Genomic DNA, 19,633 nt, shown 5'->3' with positions numbered 1-19,633 from the left:
TACATAAATCCTACCTCCACAGCTAAGGTGCCGATTGATGATGCTGTCACAACATGGAGGCAGACCTACCAAGGAAGTCCTTAAAACACTGCCTCTTATTTATGTTTAACTTTTAAATGAATGAATATATTTCAGACATAACATCCACACGAAGGAGGGTTCTCCTGCAAGTTTAAGAGGGGCACGGTCCTAAAGATACAGTATGTAAAAATCTCATTATTCTTCTAGGCTCTTGTATTATTTGTCTGTTGTCCAAGATATGTGTCTGATTGGTTCAGATGAAACCAATCAATTGGCTAAACTTCAAGCATGCCTTAAGGACATAAAAACTTGGATGTCTAGCAACTTTTTGATGTTAAACACAGACAAAACTGAAGTTATTATACTTGGCCCTAAACGCCTCCGAAACGCATTTTCTAATGACATAGAAGCTCTGGATGGCATTAACTTGGCCTCCAGCACCACTGTAAGGAATCTTGGCGTCATCTTTGATCAAGATCTGTCGTTTAACTCCCACATAAAACAAATCTCAAGGACTGCCTTCTTTCATCTACGTAACATTGCAAAAATAAGACACATCCTGTCTCAAAATGATGCAGAAAAACTAGTCCATGCATTTGTTACTTCAAGGCTGGATTACTGCAACTCATTGTTATCAGGTTGTCCCAAAAAGTCGCTTAAGACTCTTCAGTTGATCCAAAATGCAGCGGCACGTGTATTGACTAGAACAAGGAAACGGGATCATATTACTCCTGTATTAGCTGCTCTGCACTGGCTCCCGGTAAAATACAGAATAGAATTCAAAATCCTTCTCCTGACTTACAAATCAATTAATGGTCAGGCTCCAGCATATCTTAAAGATCTCATAGTACCTTATAAAGAGCATTACGCTCCCAGACTGCAGGGTTACTTGTGGTTCCTAGAGTCTCTAAGAGTACAATGGGAGCCAGAGCCTTCAGCTATCAAGCTCCTCTCCAGTGGAACCAGCTTCCAGTTTGTGTTCGGGAGGCAGACACACTCTCCACATTTAAGAGTAGGCTAAAGACTTTCCTTTTTGATAAAGCTTATAGTTAGGGCTGGCTCAGGTTTGCCCTGGATCAGCCCCTAGTTATGCTGCTATAGGCTTAGACTGCCGGGGGACACCTCCCTGCTCTCTTCCTTCTCTTCCTCTCTCTTCCCCTCCCTCTCTCTTCTTCTCCCTCTCTATCTGTATGCATTTATGTAAATGTATGTTACTAACTCACCATCCGGGGTATCATCCCCGGAGTGTCTGTCTCTCATGTGGCAGGTTGCCACTGATAAAGTTTACGTCAGGATCATGCTGGACACCGGGAAGCCTTATTGACATTTTCCTGGATTCATCCATACTTTCTATTTCTTTTTTTTCCAACACAACATAATTTCTGTCAAATGTTGTATTTGTACTATGTTGTTTATCCTGTACACACGACATCTATTGCACGTCTGTCCGTCCTGGGAGAGGGATCCCTCCTCAGTTGCTCTCCCTGAGGTTTCTTCCATTTTTTCCCCTTTAATTTTGGGGTTTCTTTTAGGAAGTTTTTCCTTGTGCGATGCGAGGGTTAAGGACAGAGGATGTCGTAACCTGTACAGTCTGTAAAGCACACTGAGACAAATGTATAATTTGTGATATTGGGCTATACAAATAAATTTGATTTGATTTGATTTGATTTGATCTATTTCCAAACAGTACATAATGTAGTGTGGTTGATGTTTGTCGCTCTCGATCAAAAATAAATGTAGTTGTTGGGGATGCTTTTATTGTGACTGTTCAACAAGGCTTGTGTACTTGGAAGTATAAGGTAGTGATGTGTGAATAAACTTGTAGCATAAGGTGAGCCATCACTTGGCCTGATTAGAACCAAACCACTCAATGGGTACGGCATTGTCTTGTGTATGTTTGTGCTGTTTGTACAGTAACTCACCTTCTGGTCTGTACTGGCCAATGATGGTGACCACCTGCCCAGCTCCTTTCAGTGCTGCTGCTGCTTGTTCATGTGTGGCTCCTCGTAGGTCAATACCATTGACCTGTTAACAACAACATTCACAGGATTATTGTGGTTAGATTTCGGCTTTATTCCATTTTATATTTATTTAACGGATTAAGTGCAAAACTGTATTCTGGACATGATTGGGGTGTAATGAATGGAGTGAGAATGATTTATTTATTTATTTATATGATCTATGATATGATCATCTAAATCAGTACTGTAGATCTCTCTCTCTCTCTCTCACTATTTGCCTCATATTTCTGATGACAACATTTGCAATAAATGTCCTTTTCTAAAGGATCCAAACATTTTTGGAGAGGTGTGAAACATCTAAACATAGTAATAAGTGAATGCATCTACACACAAAGATTTTATTAATGTATTAAATTCCCTTGCTAAATCTATTTTTCATTATAATCCTATAGCAAGTCTTCAACTTCCTCACATTATCACACGAGCTGCTGCTGGAACCTGATTATCTTCATTACAATGTGAAGAAAGGCGGGCTCAATTCAACACACATTAAAATGGATTTCTCAAAGAGGGCGATAAAAGGATGTCCCTGTTTCTGTGGTTTTACTCAAGAGAAAAACACAGTTTTACACTTTTCGCTCTGACACAACTCTCCCTTCACAGTCAGTGTGCTTTCCTTTAGTGTTAGGGCAACTGAACAGTGGCAACAGACCAAAGAGCCCCAGGTGGAAGTGCAAAGGGAGCCACACTAGTAGAGAGTATGGTCAATAGATGTGGAGAGACAGAAGAAAAACCAGGACACTGTTGCCGGCTTTCACCAAGGCCGAGGTGCTGACGGGACACAAATGAACAGGCAGACAGTGACATGCTGATTGAACAATCTGCAGGCTATACGATACCATAACATCACAAAGCAATGCGACAGTGTAGTCTGTTACACAGTGTGGGAGGCAAACTATTATAACTAATTATAATTAATTATAACAAGGCAGAACAATCTTCCTCCCAGCTACTGGCACTGTGTAGTCCTTTCTAATATTTGTTATACGGCGGTCGTGGATACTGTGACCAAACAATTCAGGATGTGTTTATAGGTGATGAGATCATCATTCTACAGTTTACATTGCTCAGAAGAACAGAGCACAAGAGTGCAATTCAGAAGAAAACCTGGAACTAACTCTAGAATAAAATGAAACATATTCCAATGACAAGATGTCTCAAAATGGAATCTGAATGGGAGACCCAGGAATACAAGACACATTCTGGAGCTGAAAAGTATACTATTTAACAAGTTCAGCATACTATAAACTAACTTGTATCAAACAAATGCACATTACATCTTGAAATATTGGAGAAATACAGCAGAAAAAAACCAGGTTGTTAGTGTTTGGCCTTGAAAAGGAATCTAGGCCAGTCGGACTATTACACTGTGTATTAATATGCTGGAAGAACACAGGTTTAACAAAAGTAGACTATTTTAAAAGTAGATTGGTACTTGCAGTGAGGGAATCTTGTTACTCCATCTTTTTTGTAATCACTTTTTATTTATATGGTGTAACAAGTAAACAGATTGATTACATCTGTATGTAAGCAGCTTGTATTTTGATTTATACAAGCTGTTCAAATCATTTTCAACCAATAGGCCACACATATCTATAACATATGAGCCAAAACACCAAATCCAGATGGATTAAATGATCCTTGATTTATAATCTCAATGACTTTCGAATGTTTTCCAACATGGGTGCGTGTCTTGTCTCTATAAAATGAGGCTGATGTGATTTTTGTGCACTCACCGATAAGATCTGGTCCCCTCGCCTCAGCTCTCCGCTCAGGTCAGCGGGCCCTCCTGCCAGGATGAAGGACACAAAGATGCCCTCGCCGTCTTCACCGCCCACGATGTTGAAGCCCAGGCCCGTGGAGCCTTTGTGGAGCACAACCTTCCTAGGTTCCCTGTACAGACAGTTCAGATAGTACATCAGCTCGGGGGAGTCGGTGGGTTTCAGCATCTTCAGCTCGGCCGGTGGAGGACAGAGATGCGGACAACAACCGGCGGTATGTCGAGAAAACCTCAGTGATGCTTTGCTCAGGCAACGGAGCTCAAAGACTGCTGGTGTTCCATAGGGGGATGGTGCTCTACTTAGATCACTTGTCCCCAATTCAGTTCTGACGGAAAAGGAACCTCGTCACATGCTTACACACACACTGACTTGCTTTCTCTCTGTTTCTATCACTCACACACACACACACACACACACACACACACACACACACACACACACACACACACACACACACAAACACACATGGAATGTCTACAAACATACACCGAGGGACACTTTTCAGTGTACTGACTCAAATTTAGGCCACAGACTCTGATTTTAAGAAGATTTGGTTCAAGGCAGCCCATATAAAAAATGCATTTGTTGTTTATTACTGAATAAGTGCCTATAGTGTACAAATAAAGAGAAAGGTCGGAATGAAACCTATTGTGTGAGGAGAGTAGTTATTCTTCTGCATTGTCAAACAGGAAGGATATTTTGCAGACTAAACAACACTGAAATCAAACTATTTTGCATTTTGCTAATTTGATAAGTTTAGCAATGTCATCATGAAGGTAAGCAGCATACTGTCATCTGCTGGTGAATACATAAACTACAGGGGCATGAAGAAGCAAAGGCATATCATTGGGCAGTATGAGCCCTTTGCTTGAGGCTTTTTAGAGCAAAGCTGTTGAGTGTTTGTTCAATTTTCTCTTGTTCTTCATAGGTACTTGTCTGATGTGCTCAGTACCCAATGTTTACTCCTATTCACCAATATTTGAAGACACAGCGTTTCAGAAACTTGGAGGTTTTAACTTGATGAAAAAAGCCAATAGGATGTATAAACTCATGATGTTTTATGCAAAATTGTAACACATTGTACATTTGAGCATAAACTCTGATATTACTAATGGAGCAATATATATATATATCAAACCTGTCAACATTGGAATTTCAAAATAAGGGAAATTTTTTGGCGGACTCCGCCCATATTTAATCAGCTCTCAGCCACCCAGCCCCTACCCATATAATGTAAACGTAAACACATAGGGGACGGGTTCAGGAAATACATGTTTATTTAAAGTATGTATTACTTGTACAGACATGTTTATATATTTTATGTATTTTATTTATTAGTTAATATCAATTTATTTGATGATTGATGAGTTGTGTGGCTTTTGTTCCACCCGACGAGGACTTCCTTGCGATGGCAGGGTCGGGGAACATGTCCGCTACACTGTGACTGAAATCAACGCAGAAGCTGAAGGCTACATTATTTTTAACGCAAAGCATCGACATCTTTCCCTCAGCTTTGGTCACTTGGTTTGCCTCCGACACAGTTCTTGTCACACATGAAGTCATTGACAGTGTATGTTTTGTGCCTCGTGCTTGTGCTTGGACGATTGTTCATGCTGGCGACAATGCTTAGCTAACATCTGAATGGCACACTTTACAAAGTTTGCCCGACTCTGCTTTTTATTAAATAAGGGAAGGTCTTCTCACATTTGGTACTTACATAAAGTTTTAATTTGTTTGGCAGGTACAACTGCGTCTCCATCTATCTCCCGTTCACTGTAACTCTCATCATATGTTTTCGTCTTCTTCTGTATTATTGTTCCTGTTTTCTTCTTCTGTGTGTTTACTGGCGGATAATGTTTTTCAGCTAAAGTTAAACATAATACTGCCACCTGCTCTATCGGAGGCCACTGTACATTTTTTTTAATCGTAAAAATACGGGATAATTACGGGAAAATATTTAAACGGGAGGAAAACGGGATAGAAGGAAAAATACGGGATAATCCCTGAAAAAACGGGAGGGTTGACAGGTATGACATACCTAGCACAATTTCTGTGAATAAACCCCATAGTCTATGATCAGTCATTAGAAAAAAAGCACTTAGTGACTGGTTTGTTGCTGATGTTATTATACTTGCATGAGACACTCAATTAAATCAAAATGCATAATTAATTATGGAACTTTATGAACATGAATATCTTGTTCCTGATATTTTCATAGTCTGAAAAATGATCTCTGTACAGTATCTGCAGAGAATCCTAATGTATTAAACCTAAGAAGGTATTGTCCTGAAGTGAAACGTTTGTTTTGTAAGGAAATTGTTAAACTGAGCTCTTGTGTTGTGAGGAGCACAGCAGAGTGCAAAAACACACTCTCTATGATGACACCAACTCTCTCTAACTCAAACCAGCACAGAGACTCAGAGACACAAGCTGTGTGTTGCCTGCGTTAACATCCACATCACAAGCTGCAGCATGTGAAATCTCTACAGAGAGGAGAACCTCTCACTGCTGGTTGGTTCAGTTTTGGGTTACTTTTATTTATATAGCCCAAATTCACAGCCATGCCTCAGAGGGCTTTACAATCTTTCCTTAGACTATTTGTATGTATTTTATACATACACAGAATTATTGTATTGAAAGCAAACCGTTTTTGGTGAATGTATGTATAAACACAGAGGTGGTATGTGGTTAGGGTTGGGCACTGGTAAGAGGTTAAAGATCAAGGTTAAAATAATTCTGTTAGTACAAGTGTGCAACTACAACAAACAAGCTCACTCGTCACCCACGAAGCATGCAACAGCCTCTGCAGTGTCACATTTATGACCAAATCAATCCATAACCTTCCATTTCCATTTGTGTGCTTTCCATTTGGCTAACATGACTCACTCACATTTCTTCCTCACATCTCAGCTCCACCATCAGGGAAGCGAGACAGAGACGCGAGGGTGAAGGGATAGTATTCACCAGATGGGACATCCTCTCTCACTACAGTGTTTTGAGGAGATGGCAAAACTCGACAGCATCTCATCTGTCCCAGTTTTAAAGAAAAACACAAGACTATAGGTCTACTGGTGTGTCAGGTCGTCAATGAAATTATACCGATAGACTATTAAAATCTGTAAATTACTTAAAGAACAGAACCAACATGAGTGAGCAATAAAAACATCTAAAAACACACAACATCTAGATATTGTTTGTGATGGTACTACTGTGCAGCTTTGACAATATATGTTGCCCTAACTGAAAATAGGAAAACAAACAAAATTGCAGTGTTTTTATGATTCATTAATGATTAATATGTAAACATTAATAATGTTAGAGCTGCTGTTGGTGCAGTACCTGACCTGTACAGTCTGTAAAGCACACTGAGACAAATGTATAATTTGTGATATTGGGCTATACAAATAAATTTGATTTGATTTGATTTGATTTGTTCTTGTATCCACAGGTAGCGCCTTACACAGTATTACAACCATGCCACAATATTCATATTACAGTAATGTTGCTTTTTCTACGGCAGCAGGCTGTTACTTCACTGTCCTATCAGAAGAGCTGGAGAGATTCAAATTAAAGGGCCGTTGGGATACGATACGATACAATTTACCTTATTATCCTCGTGTGCTTTGATACACATTAAAGGGGTTTGAAAATCCTTGATTATGGCAGACCTTGCTGCGCCATTATTATTATCAATATGAATTATTATTATCGATATTTGAGTCATGGGCTGGAGGAGCAAGGATGAGAAGAAACAGAATTACCCGAATGGGAAGCACCTAATGGTTGTGTACCCACATACCACTTTAAGTAGATATCCTTCTTTAGATCACCAAGCTAACTTAGACCTACAGCCAGAGGTATAAACATGAAGTGCAACAGTGCTGAATTTGTTTCAGAGACTTTCTAATTCTTACATCATCCCAACACATTCTTCTTTTGCCACTGACAAATGAGTCCCTCTATCTATGGTGGAAGCCACACTTCCACAACCAGTGGTAGAAAGTATCAAAGTATATTTACTCAAGTACTGTACTTTACTTCAGTATTTCCATGTTATGCTACTTTATACTTCCAGTCCACTACAATACAGAAGGAAATATTGTACTTTTTACTCCACTATCTTTATTTGACAACTTTAGCTACTTTGCAGATAGAAAATATAATCAACAAATAAACTATGATTTCATTGAAAGGTTAGGATAAGATAAGACTTTTTTTTCCTTCTGGTGGGAAATTCACAAGCTACCCAGCTATTAAATAATTAAAATAAGCTCCACCTTTACCATATGCAATATAAAAAGGATGGACATCATCAATACATCAATAATTATAATCCAATAAAAAAAACATTATTCTGAAATAGACCGTTGTTTTGTACATACATTTAACTAACATTTTAAATTAAATACTTTAAATTGATACGGAGTTATACAGTGTGGTTTTTCTACTTTTTCTTCCACCCCTGGATAAAATTGGCATTGTGGAGGTGATTAATCAGAGCCCTGAAGAGAGAGAGAGAACGTGGAGGGAAGAAAGGCATGCAAGCTTGAGAAAAGAACATCAAGACGTGGTTTCCGGGAACTCAAAGGAGGAGCAAGCAACTGAGTGCATGAGAGAAACCAGGTGGTTGCAAAAGACGATATGGTAACATGGCATGCCATTCGTATGGTGGGAGCCGTCATAATAGTGGAGTGCAGAGAGGTGGTGATGCTGGTGGTGTGAAGTACCTGGTGATGTCCGAGTCAGGGAACAGGCTTAAGTGATATGGGAGGGGGGCGGAGTGGAGGAGGCTTTTGTCGCACTCCACTGGGGAATAGTGTCGGGGGGAGGGTGCTTTGTCACATAGTTTGTTCACAGTGCTGTAAACTGGCTCAGGAGGCCTACAGTGGAGTGAGAGACAAGAGCAGAGAGGTTAGTGTCCAAAGACAGGGCGGGGATGAAGGGTCTGGGATAAACAAAGATAATGGAGGCACACAGATGAGAGATGGAAGAATAATAGAATTATAGCAGTATGAGACGTAGTCGAGAGAGTAGGAGGAAGTACTGGTATATATATATATATATATATATATATATATATATATATATATATATAGTTTTTACTGGTCAAAACACTAAATTTGTTCAATCTATTAATCGTTTAGTCTATCAAATATCAGAAAATATTGAAATGCTCAGGACAATTCCCACAGCACAAGGTGATGTCTTTAAATATTTTTTAAGTCCTCATATTTGAGAAGCTGGAACCAGAGAATGTTTATCATTCTTTGCTTGATAAATGACTATAATAAATAATAGATTATAAGCATTGTTAAGAGTTCATGTTATCGCATTGATCAACCGATTAATCGATTAATGCAATTTGTTTTCATTCACTGACATGGTTATTTATTAAACTAGTTTCTATCGTCATGTCCCATAGTGGTAAATAACATTATTTGATATCTAAAAGCTAAATTATTTACAGTTTAAAGGAAATTCATTTTGGATATGTAAACGGATGCAGCAGTCTGATCAAAGAGCTCTTAAATATTGTGTATTTTGTTAGGATAAAAGATGTAATGTGTAAGATATGCTAGAATTTAAGTTTATAACATTAAAACAATAAACCAACATTATTAAGAGAGAGTGAAGACGTTATGTTAAAGACGTCTCTGTGTTGTGTTGCAAAGATATCTCCTAAAGTTAGCATGCTAACAGCTAGCTGCGCTCCGTCCAGTCTGTAATACCACTTGTTCCTCTAGAGGTGATAGTGAGTCACTGTAGCTCCAGTCTGTCTCAGTAAAGAGGGAGAAGAAGTACAGCTGCTGACTGTCATGGTCTGTGTCTGTTTTATTTTCAGTCCAATAATCAAATTGACAAAACAAAGTAAGACTAGCAGTAAAACCCCTGAGTGCATTGGATTGAGCCAGGGTATGTTTTATTTCTTATCAATTCAACTCTTAATTGTAAGAGATTGGATGTAATGTTCCAGCATGCTCACCAGTCAGAGACAAACTAACGTCCTCATTGATAGCCAACTTATTTGAACAGGGAATACTCTCTTTTGTACATAACATAAGTATGCATGCTAACATTTTAAAAAGTAATTATTTATATATTTTATAGATAATAAAAGAGAGAGATATAAGTAGAGACATTCATGAGCACTTTGGAATGTATTCATTACTAAGCCAGGCATCCGAATCAAAATGAAAAGAGGCTCATGCTTAAAAATGTGTCATGACGTTATTTCTATTTCCAACTATTCCTTGCCACCAAAATCATGCGAGGAAGGACATGCTAGGGCGTGCAGTAGGTGACTGAGCACGATAAATATCTCACCTCAACTGGAAGTGCTGGGAATCAAACCTTTGACTCTCCCCGTCATCCAACGAGGGATTTCTAATAGGATGGAAAAAGTAAACTTTTTTGCCATTTAAATTCAAATAGTTGATTTTGTTTTGTTCATACTTTGAGACACTGATGAAAGTGTCTATTATACTAGAAGAGGAAGTTTCAAATGGCAGGCAATAAAGGGAAAATAAATTATACCCTGCTTGCTTTCCTATCTAGGTGTTTCTGCCTTCATTTTAGTGGAGTGGACATGAGGACTTTAGTGCATAAGCTGCGGTTTCAAATTGTTAAGAGCGCATGATATCTAGGGAGAGTAGCTGCCTGCCAGAACTACTTTCTGCTCCTGCTCATGAAGCAGAAGTTTCTCCCCTCTTCCCTGTCTTGGCCTAACAGAAATATCAATATTCAAAATTCTGACATTTAGAATTTTGCGTATTAAGAATTTTTTTTTACTTTCCACAGCTGTAAAAAGATACTGGAGATGCATTATCAGTTATTACAGAAAGTGAGGATCCACTTGGCTTTGTAATATTCCCACTGTTTGTTCTGACTGTATGTGTACAACACAGTGAACAAGAGTGACGATGTGCTGCACTTTAGATCAGCAAGGTAATCTCAATCACCTTGGCCAAGAGCAAATAGTAAACCTCTTACCTCCAAAAAGAATGGAGGACTAATCCTTCACTCAACAAAGATTAACTCAGGGTCCTTTAGTTATCCTCCTAAATCACTCTGCTGCAATATTTCTCCACTGCTCTTTGTTTTGCAAATGGAGTATAATAACGCAACATAATTCATGCCACAGCACCCAACAATGAACTAATCTAAGAGAGAAGTATTATGGAGTGGGCGTATTCGTTTGTTCATTGTAATGTCCACCACGTGTCCTTGTTGTGCTGCCTAAACATCTGCTTTTGTCTGCAGTTCTACTGTAAATACAGTGAATTATAATATATATATATTTATATATATACATTTATGTATGAACCTTGTGTTTGTTAAGCAGCAGAAAGATGTACACTTTACTCTTGATAGGCAATTTGACTGATTTGATCCAGAGCCTTGTGGCAGCTTGCTGCAGGATTAGGTGTTAGGGCAGCTGAGGTGGGGAGCTGCTAATGTTTGGCTGTGATTCTACTGAGACATCTTAAGCTTTCCTCTGTTGGGGCTGGGAGCAGCTGCCAGAGAAGAGGGACTAAAAACCCAAGCGGTAGTAAAATACGCGAGTAAAGGGAAAAAGTCAAAGAGAGAGCAGCAGACATTTGTGACATTTTCAGAGGTCATTTAAATTCTAAAACTACTGGAAAATACACAACAAAGCTCTGATGAAAAAGCAACATCTGTCTTTGCCACTGATGCCACAGAAACACACAAGATGGACAGATACAGTTTTCTATCAAAAATGTCATTATTATATACATGATATGTCATGTCATTGTGCAGTGATGAACGACTGCTGTACCCGAGGCAATCATTACTATAACAACATAATTTCCATTGATAACCAACTCTAACAAAGCCTTTCTAAACCACAGCTTGTACCACCAACAGCGGTACACAACAGAAGTAATATGGCTCTGTTGTGTTTAATTATAAAGCTTGATGCTCCAATGGTTTCCAGGCATGAGTCACATAACACTGACAACACATTGTTCAGAAATAAATCATATTGAGATGCAAACACAACACAGTACAACAGAAATACAGGACTACAGCAGACCAGTGGTTACAGCTGTTTCTGGAGACGCTTTGTTTAGTAAACGTGATCAGAATGTAGTGATGCAGATTCTGAATGGGGATCAAAGGTAACAGAACTCTTTTATTTCTAAAAAAAACCCAAGTGATTCAAACACAGAGAAACATGGAGTTTGAAGGACTTTTTGAATTGCCACACAAACACAGATGAGTCAGGACAAAGGGGAAAACAGGAGGAGCGCGGTGGACAAACATGTAGTTCTAGTTGTGTGGTAGGAAGGGAGGTAATTACCGTAAGAAGGAAAAACCATCCAACCTGTTTATATCCTCTTCCCCAAGTAAGTGCTTCGGGAGGGGGGAATAACTCCTGGGGGAGATGGGCGGGAGACCAGACTTGTACTCCAGAGTACCACTGTTGATGGGGGAAGAGATATGATTTTCCATGGCTGGAGAGAAAGCTGTGTAGGAAGAGCGAGACACAACATTGGAATTATATATACTCACAGTAAAATGTATAACTAGCTTTAAATGATAAACGGACGACGTTAAGTGATTGTCACCCGATTCTGCAGTTCAATTAAGCTTTTTAGCTCTTTTAGCTTGTTGTTTTTTGGTGACAATCAATGGATGCAGCTATACATTTGTTACTTAAAATTGATTTTCAGTCATGCTCACAAATCTCACATCAAACAGGATACACTTTTACATGTGCTGAAGGCTCTCTGCAGTCTGGTTACACTTTTCTAACAGCAGAGGACTAGCCAACTAATGAGTAATCAGTTCAAATACAAGAGGTGATGACTTACAGTGTGTGATATCAGGAGGCCCATAGGGATCTGATAGGTAGACATTGGTGGGCTTTCCCACCTTTAGGTATACCACGTCCGACGTGTTCTTCAAAATGGCCACAGCTTCTTCATGAGACACTTCCTCCAGGCTGTAGTTATTCACCTGTCGAGACACAGATACAATCAGGAGTTTCAGATGCTGCCTTGTGTTTTCTTACAGCTCAGTTCCCTGCCTCCAGGAGACTGGATTATGACAGATGGTGATCGGGTGAGAACACGGCAGTAGGAATTAATTTAAGCGCTGGTTAAGCAGGAGGGATGCCCTCCTCAAGACAAAGCTTGCTGTTATTCTACTGAGCCAGTAGGTTGCCACTTTCTTGCTTTCAAAATCTGTGCCAGGGACTCATTTCATAATTTAATTATCATTTATACTGAAGCTGTAGGAAGATTGTTGTCGCCTCCAAGCACATTGTCTGATTGATACTCTGGTGGTTAATGTATATTACAAAGTGTAACCTGATTCATGGAATCACCATTAGTCTCTTGAATATCGGTCTGCATAATTGTGACAGTTGTATTAACATGACAAAGGTTAGGTTATTTATAAAACTCACTAGTAGGATCAGTGTGACGTCATGGGGCTATAAGCAATGGTGGAAGAAAGTAAGTACATTTACTCAAGAACTGTACTTAATATTTCCAATCTCTGTTACTTTATACTTCTATTCTACTACAATCCAGAGGCTAACATTTTCTCCACTACATTTATTTGATAACTTTAGTTACTATGTCCATATACCATATCATGTGCCCACAGAATCCACCAATGTTTTTGTTTGTTTACATAACTCCTCTTGCAAATTCACTTCAGGAATGGACTACTACTGTTTGTGTTCTGTTCTGTTTTGTCATGTTTTTCGGTTGTAGCATGAAGCTACAACTGCATTTCGTTGAATGAAGAATGACAATAAAGGATCCTTGATTCCTTTTATTCCTTAAATTCAGATTCAGATTACTTACACAAAATATAATCAACAAATCATGTATATCATGTATTATTATAGCTTAAGATAAACATACAGTAAATTGACTGCATTTATATTGCACTTTTCTAGTCTTTGCAACCACTCAAAGTGCTTTTACAACACAAGTCAGTATTCACCCATTCACACACACTAGTGGCAGAGCAAAGGCCGCCACACGGGTGCCGCCACACGGGTGCCACCATCAGGAGCATACATGCTGTTCAATTGGCAGCAATTTGGGGTTCAGTCGAACAACTGCACGGGTGGGGATTGACCACCAACCTTCTGATTGGTGGACGACCACACTCCCTCCTGAGTCACAGCCCCACAAGTACAAACAGAAACACCAGTGTGATGGTACAGTATGATTGATCCAATTCCACAACACAACTACAGCCCCAAAAGGACCACAGAGATAAAAAAATTCAACAATTCTAAACTTAACAAATGACATGTTTATTACCCAACTATTGTATTAGATTGCATTACAATGAAGATCGATTTCCATATTTCGAGTTACTATATTGTGTTAGCTATTTTGATAATCAATATTCCAATGTTTCCACTGAGGTTCATTGAAGATGTGCTGTAGTGCAATAATCCTTTTTATGAGATATCCTTATGCAAGCTTTTAACATGTAAATTGATTGTGTACTCACCATTAACAGCCTATCTCCTACTTGTAGCCTGCAATCCTTCTGAGCTGCACCACCATCAATGATCTTGGTGACATATATGCTGTCGTCACCAGGGATGTGCTGGTTTCCAACTCCACCTGCAATACTGAAGCCAAGCCCTGTGTGTGTGTTTGCATATATAAAAGTAATTGGTTAGTTTCTGGGTGAATAACAGATTTATGTTAGGCATCATAATATACCACCTTTATATAATGATCATGTGTTATGATACATGTAAATAGTTATACATCTAAATATTATATTTAAATAAAAGTTTGTTTAAATATATCTATGCACATTTTTTATTTTAGGATGAACAGTTTTACAGGAAAGGTCTACTGTACTTTGGGTGACCACAACCCCCCAAAAACACAAAGCTATACTGCCTCTCCTGCAACATTATGTAGCACCATTTTCTTTAATTGAGTCAGGGAATACCCTGTCTGACATGTTCAGCTAAACTGGGATACATGGTCAAGGAAAATTATCTTATTTTATACAAAGCATGTTTGAAGTAACAGTAACCAGTGAATGGAAATCTGATTACCACTGAAAGTATTAACATGAGCATCAACCAAAGTGAATATATTTAAAGATTAGTCACAATCAATCCGAGTGTGATTGGCTAAGCAGGACTGTATGTGTGTTTATGTGTGTTTGTGTGTGTGTGTGTGTGTGTGTGTGTGTGTGTGTGTGTGTGTGTGTCTAAGCACACCTTTTGGTCCTTTGATGAGTTTGATCTCAATGATGGTCTCTAGCATTGGCCTGCGGCGCCGCACATACAGCCGAACAATAGAACCTGCAACCTTCAGGGCTTCTACTGCCTTACTGTGAGAAACTTCAGACACGTCTGCATCATTCACCCGTAAGATGCAGTCGTTTACTCTGGAAGAGAAACAGTGTGGATTAATGATGCTTATTTTTGACAATAATTAAGGGCAAGGCTACACTCACACATTTCATTCTTCAAAAACAAGGTAAAGCGGGTGTAAGCACAGCATACACCGTGGGAAAAGTGTTTGACCTGAAGGCTTTTTTTGAGACTCAAACAAACCTTCAGCTTTATGTATGCACATGATGTTGACTTTTCTATTTTGTATTGAGAGTAGTTCTATCACATTTAAGATGAAACAGTGTTAAGAAGTTTGACAAGAACAATTTAATGCTTAGAAAACAGGAACAAATGAATGCAAGTGAATACTTAGGTAGGAGTAGATAAGCTTTTTGCTTCCTCATCCATTTCAGACACGAAATGTTCATTTATTTTGCTTATTGACAGTTTGTTTATTGTTTTTTTAAAGTTGTTTTTTACATGTATACATATACAGTAAATACAATAAATTGTATTCAATTCAATTCAATATCTACTAACATGTTTACAGTATAGTCAGAGCAGTTATATTATTTGCAAAACCCTGTAGACACACATACACAGACGCACATACACACACGCATTTGATGACAGGTGACTGTGTGTGGATGTTGGCAGTAGATTACATTTACTCTGCAGTGGTCATGTGCTTGAACATGAGTTTTACATTGCAGGCAATGTTGTGCATATTATTATTTTTTTAAATGTATGTCTGTGATGTTGGACAGAGAGGCAGCCTGTGAGTGCAAGCACATGTGTAAATATCAGAGCCAGCGAGCGGGTCAGTTTGAATTCCCCTGAGGTGTTGACCAAATCTGCCATGCCCTGGCACTCAAGGACACAACTCTCCTAAGGGTGTTCATGGGGACCAGCTGGGACCGAGCACACACACACACACACACACACACACACACACACACACACACACACACACACACACACACACACACACACACTGAAGCAGAGCAAAAAGATGTGCATACTTATTCATCATATTTTCTAGCAGAAATACATCTGTACTGTGACATATTCCCCAGTGAAACGTAATATTTCGTAATATTTGAGTGGTGTACAGTTACAAGGGGGATTTAAATCAAATCTTCGTATTTGATTGGACCACTACAAAATAGGAGGGCTAAAAATGTAGCGCGATACGGAGCTACAGAGGAATGTGGCTTCATTTCATCTCAACTTTAAATCTTTAAAACCTTATGTTTACTTTTCTTCTGGTTCTATTAGAATTGACATAATTCAGATAGTAATAATACATTAAGGTAGTACACCTACAGTATGTTGTAATTATGTAGTTAATGTTTAAGTAGGTCAACGAAGAACTCTTGTTGGTGATCACTAATTGAACAGCCAATAATAAGGAAAGGTTCTACATTGTGAGAACAGTCTGAACTGAGCATTTTTAAATATACATTGAGACTTTGTATCATATAATACAAATACATCCTTTAGAAATAAAATTCTGGGGTTTAGTTTTGTGGGTCTAGTCCTGCTTTTACCTCTCAACAACAGACTCCATGAGAAACAATTAAAACGCTCCAAGTAGTCCCTTAAACCGAGGCATTAAGTATGCTTAGTGCTATGCTACAGTGTCCCAGAGCAGCGACACAAAGTGTATCTGGCTTCCATAATGTTATAGAAAACCAAATCCTATAAGGCCTCCATCCTCACAGAGATTAGACTTCCCCTCCATCCATAATGCATTAGTCTTGCTGCCCACCTAGGAGTGGGTGACTATCAATTAGGCTAAGTGTGATTTATGCCCGGCCTGCTTCTTGTACTTTTTGCTGGAGATTGACGGTGTGCATGCATTACACTCCTCTCCAGCATCTGTGATCTGACAGTAATGCAATAGAGCTGCAACTTGGAAAATAACAGAAACTAGCCTGAAAGCAAAACCAGTAATATCAATAAAAAAAACTGAAATACAGTATACAAATATTCTGTATATACGTATATGCATATGTATATAGTATATGTATGTATTAGGGCTGTCAAGCGATTAAAAAAATGAATCTAATTAATTACATGCTTTGTGATTAATTAATCTAAATTAATCGCATATATCAATATTTGCTGTGAGAAGCATTTCAAAATATTCAAATGTATTTTGGAAGATGAGTGAATCAATGAGTAGCATTATAAACTGGTCAACATGTCTTTTATTTCAATACTATTTCTCCAATATCTTGTTTGCTACAATTATCTTAAACAATACAGACCAACAGTTTGACATAAACTGCAATTTCAAATCTGACATAACATCTTTCCGGGGGGGATTAATTAATCGAAATTAATGCGTTAATTCGACAGCCCTAGTATGTATATATATAACTGTTAACAAAATGACAACAATGATTATTTAGTACTCTGCAACATCATTGCTGACTGAGCTCTGATAGTCTTTACAGTAAATCTTCAGTCTGGAATGGAAATTTCAAAAGTACCAAAAAAAACAACATTCAAGTTAATTGACATTACATTATATTCTATATCTATCTATCCACAGTGGAGTGGTGAGAGAGATTATCTTTAAATCATCAAGAGATTTTTCTTTTTGAGACTTGCAACTTTTCACAACTTTTTCTTTGCCAGGTCTGGATAAAAGGTAGGTATCTAGGTATCTCTTATTAAAAACCTGCGTGGTGTACGTGACTGACCTCAGTCGACCATCCTCTGCTGCAGCTCCTCCAGGGATGATTTTAGTGATGAAGATGCCGGGGTCGTCACCGATGTGTGGATTATCTGTCCCTCCCGCAATGCTAAAGCCCAACCCTGAGTTACCCTGCAGCCATGGAAACAGTCCGGATATAAGAAAACATGATTACTGCTGCTGTTATCCTTTAAATGAAGAGACAGCCAATTGTTTTTTACTTTTACATTGACGCTAATGTTAATGCTGATGCAAGTGTCTGGCAGTGGACATATTGTACATTAACTATGCCATCTTTTTTTCATTATGCATATATACCAACCAAGCCTTATGAAATGAACACATCTGTCATGTTCCAAATGTGTTAATTTGAGCTGATATTAAACCACATGTTTTACCAGCTGTTTACTGGTTATTGCAAATAAATAGAGTATAGTAAGGATCAGCATAACAAATTTACAATCTTATTTGTATGTTAATTTTCTCCCTAAACACAAATATGTAGATGCATCTTTTTTTCTAGTTTAAATTCATTAATATGTAGTTTTTCAAATCAGCTGAGCTACTCCACAACCCTTTCACATTTCCCTTTGCAACTGGATATTTACCCCCTGGCGTACAAGTACCACCGGTTGGGAATTACTGACACACATGATAAAATACATCTTGTGTACTATTTGACAGCACTGTGCAAACAACAACAACTGTCCTTGCAATCATCGTCATTACCTTTAAAGTATACATATATTAGACATTCCTTTTCTAAATGTTGACTTTAATCCTGTTGAAAAGCACAAGTAAAAAAGTGGCGTCATAGTGTCACTTCTCTCAGTATGATTACAAAGTGGTCAGAGGTGTAAAGTCTTCAGTTTATCATTACAGAATCCCAGCCTCTCTCCTGAGTTAACCTGGCTCTTTAATATCATGACATACTATGAAATATTGCATTTATAGGGCGGCAGGAACACACCAGGTCCTTCAGAGCAAGGGGCTGCACTTTGTCGGATCTGCAAATAAAATCCCCTGGATGTCCACTCACGAAATGAAAGCCAAGCTTTGATTAAGTTGTTAGCTGATGGGAATAGTAGTTTCTCTAGATTACAAAACCCACTGAGTGTCCCTGCAAGGCCTGGATGCCTGGAACGCTGAACCTGTTTAGCTCTCCCAGGCAATGATTTGAGAGGACCAGACACAGGCCTGTCTATGCTCAGAGACTAAACAAGATGGTTTTGATCATCCTCTGATGGCTGATGATAAATATGGAGGTCCTGGAGTATGGATGGAGGCTGGCTACAGTCTGTATGAAATCTCATCTCTCTGAAGCCCCACTGCTCTCCTTGTTGGTTAGTTGTCGTGTTCACGTTTGCTGTTGGTCTGGCTTTGTCTCTGCTCCTGATTGTATTGGAAATGTCAAAACTGCTTCCACTCTGCGCCTATTATTATCCACTTGGCCGATATTTCCATCTCAGTGACTTGGAGATGATGTCAACTATGCCACATCTGCTTCAGCACACAAATCGTTTTATAGTGCTGTAAGGGATAAAACTGTTTCATGCTGTTTGCCTTTAAAATCTGCATGAATTAATTTAATAACAAATCACCTTCTAATAAGCTATTTTAGGCCAGGACATGTTTTGGCAGTACATGTGTGTTGTTTATTTCTTGACATTGCATTCTAAAGGTGGTATGACCAAAAACTCCTGCAAAAGCTAGCATGGGCACATAAAGTCCTAACTGGTCCCCACACAATTCA

At 38.7% G+C, this 19,633-nt stretch overlaps 1 protein-coding gene across 17 annotated transcripts in view; it reads right to left on the bottom strand.

Moving 5' to 3' along the window:
* Positions 1-19,633, bottom strand: part of dlg2 (discs, large homolog 2 (Drosophila)) — a 229,376-nt gene that overhangs the window by 19,854 nt on the left and 189,889 nt on the right. For 12 of the 17 annotated variants that reach the window (XM_029449072.1, XM_029449077.1, XM_029449074.1 and 9 more), the window contains 9 exons: positions 17,888-18,012; positions 15,060-15,229; positions 14,327-14,463; positions 12,661-12,805; positions 12,147-12,312; positions 10,148-10,207; positions 8,551-8,703; positions 3,779-3,935; positions 1,944-2,046 (listed from right to left, as the gene is read on the bottom strand). In XM_029449072.1, the coding sequence (XP_029304932.1) occupies positions 1,944-2,046; positions 3,779-3,935; positions 8,551-8,703; positions 10,148-10,207; positions 12,147-12,312; positions 12,661-12,805; positions 14,327-14,463; positions 15,060-15,229; positions 17,888-18,012 (1,216 nt within the window). The remainder of the gene's footprint in view (positions 1-1,943; positions 2,047-3,778; positions 3,936-8,550; positions 8,704-10,147; positions 10,208-12,146; positions 12,313-12,660; positions 12,806-14,326; positions 14,464-15,059; positions 15,230-17,887; positions 18,013-19,633) is intronic. The other 5 variants (XM_029449075.1, XM_029449079.1, XM_029449080.1 and 2 more) reach the window with 5 other exon arrangements.

Source organism: Cottoperca gobio, chromosome 14, assembly GCF_900634415.1.
Source record: "Cottoperca gobio chromosome 14, fCotGob3.1, whole genome shotgun sequence".
NCBI lineage: Eukaryota > Metazoa > Chordata > Actinopteri > Perciformes > Bovichtidae > Cottoperca > Cottoperca gobio.
Note: the sequence above shows the minus strand (reverse complement) of the source record. Positions and strands in the feature narration are given on the sequence as shown.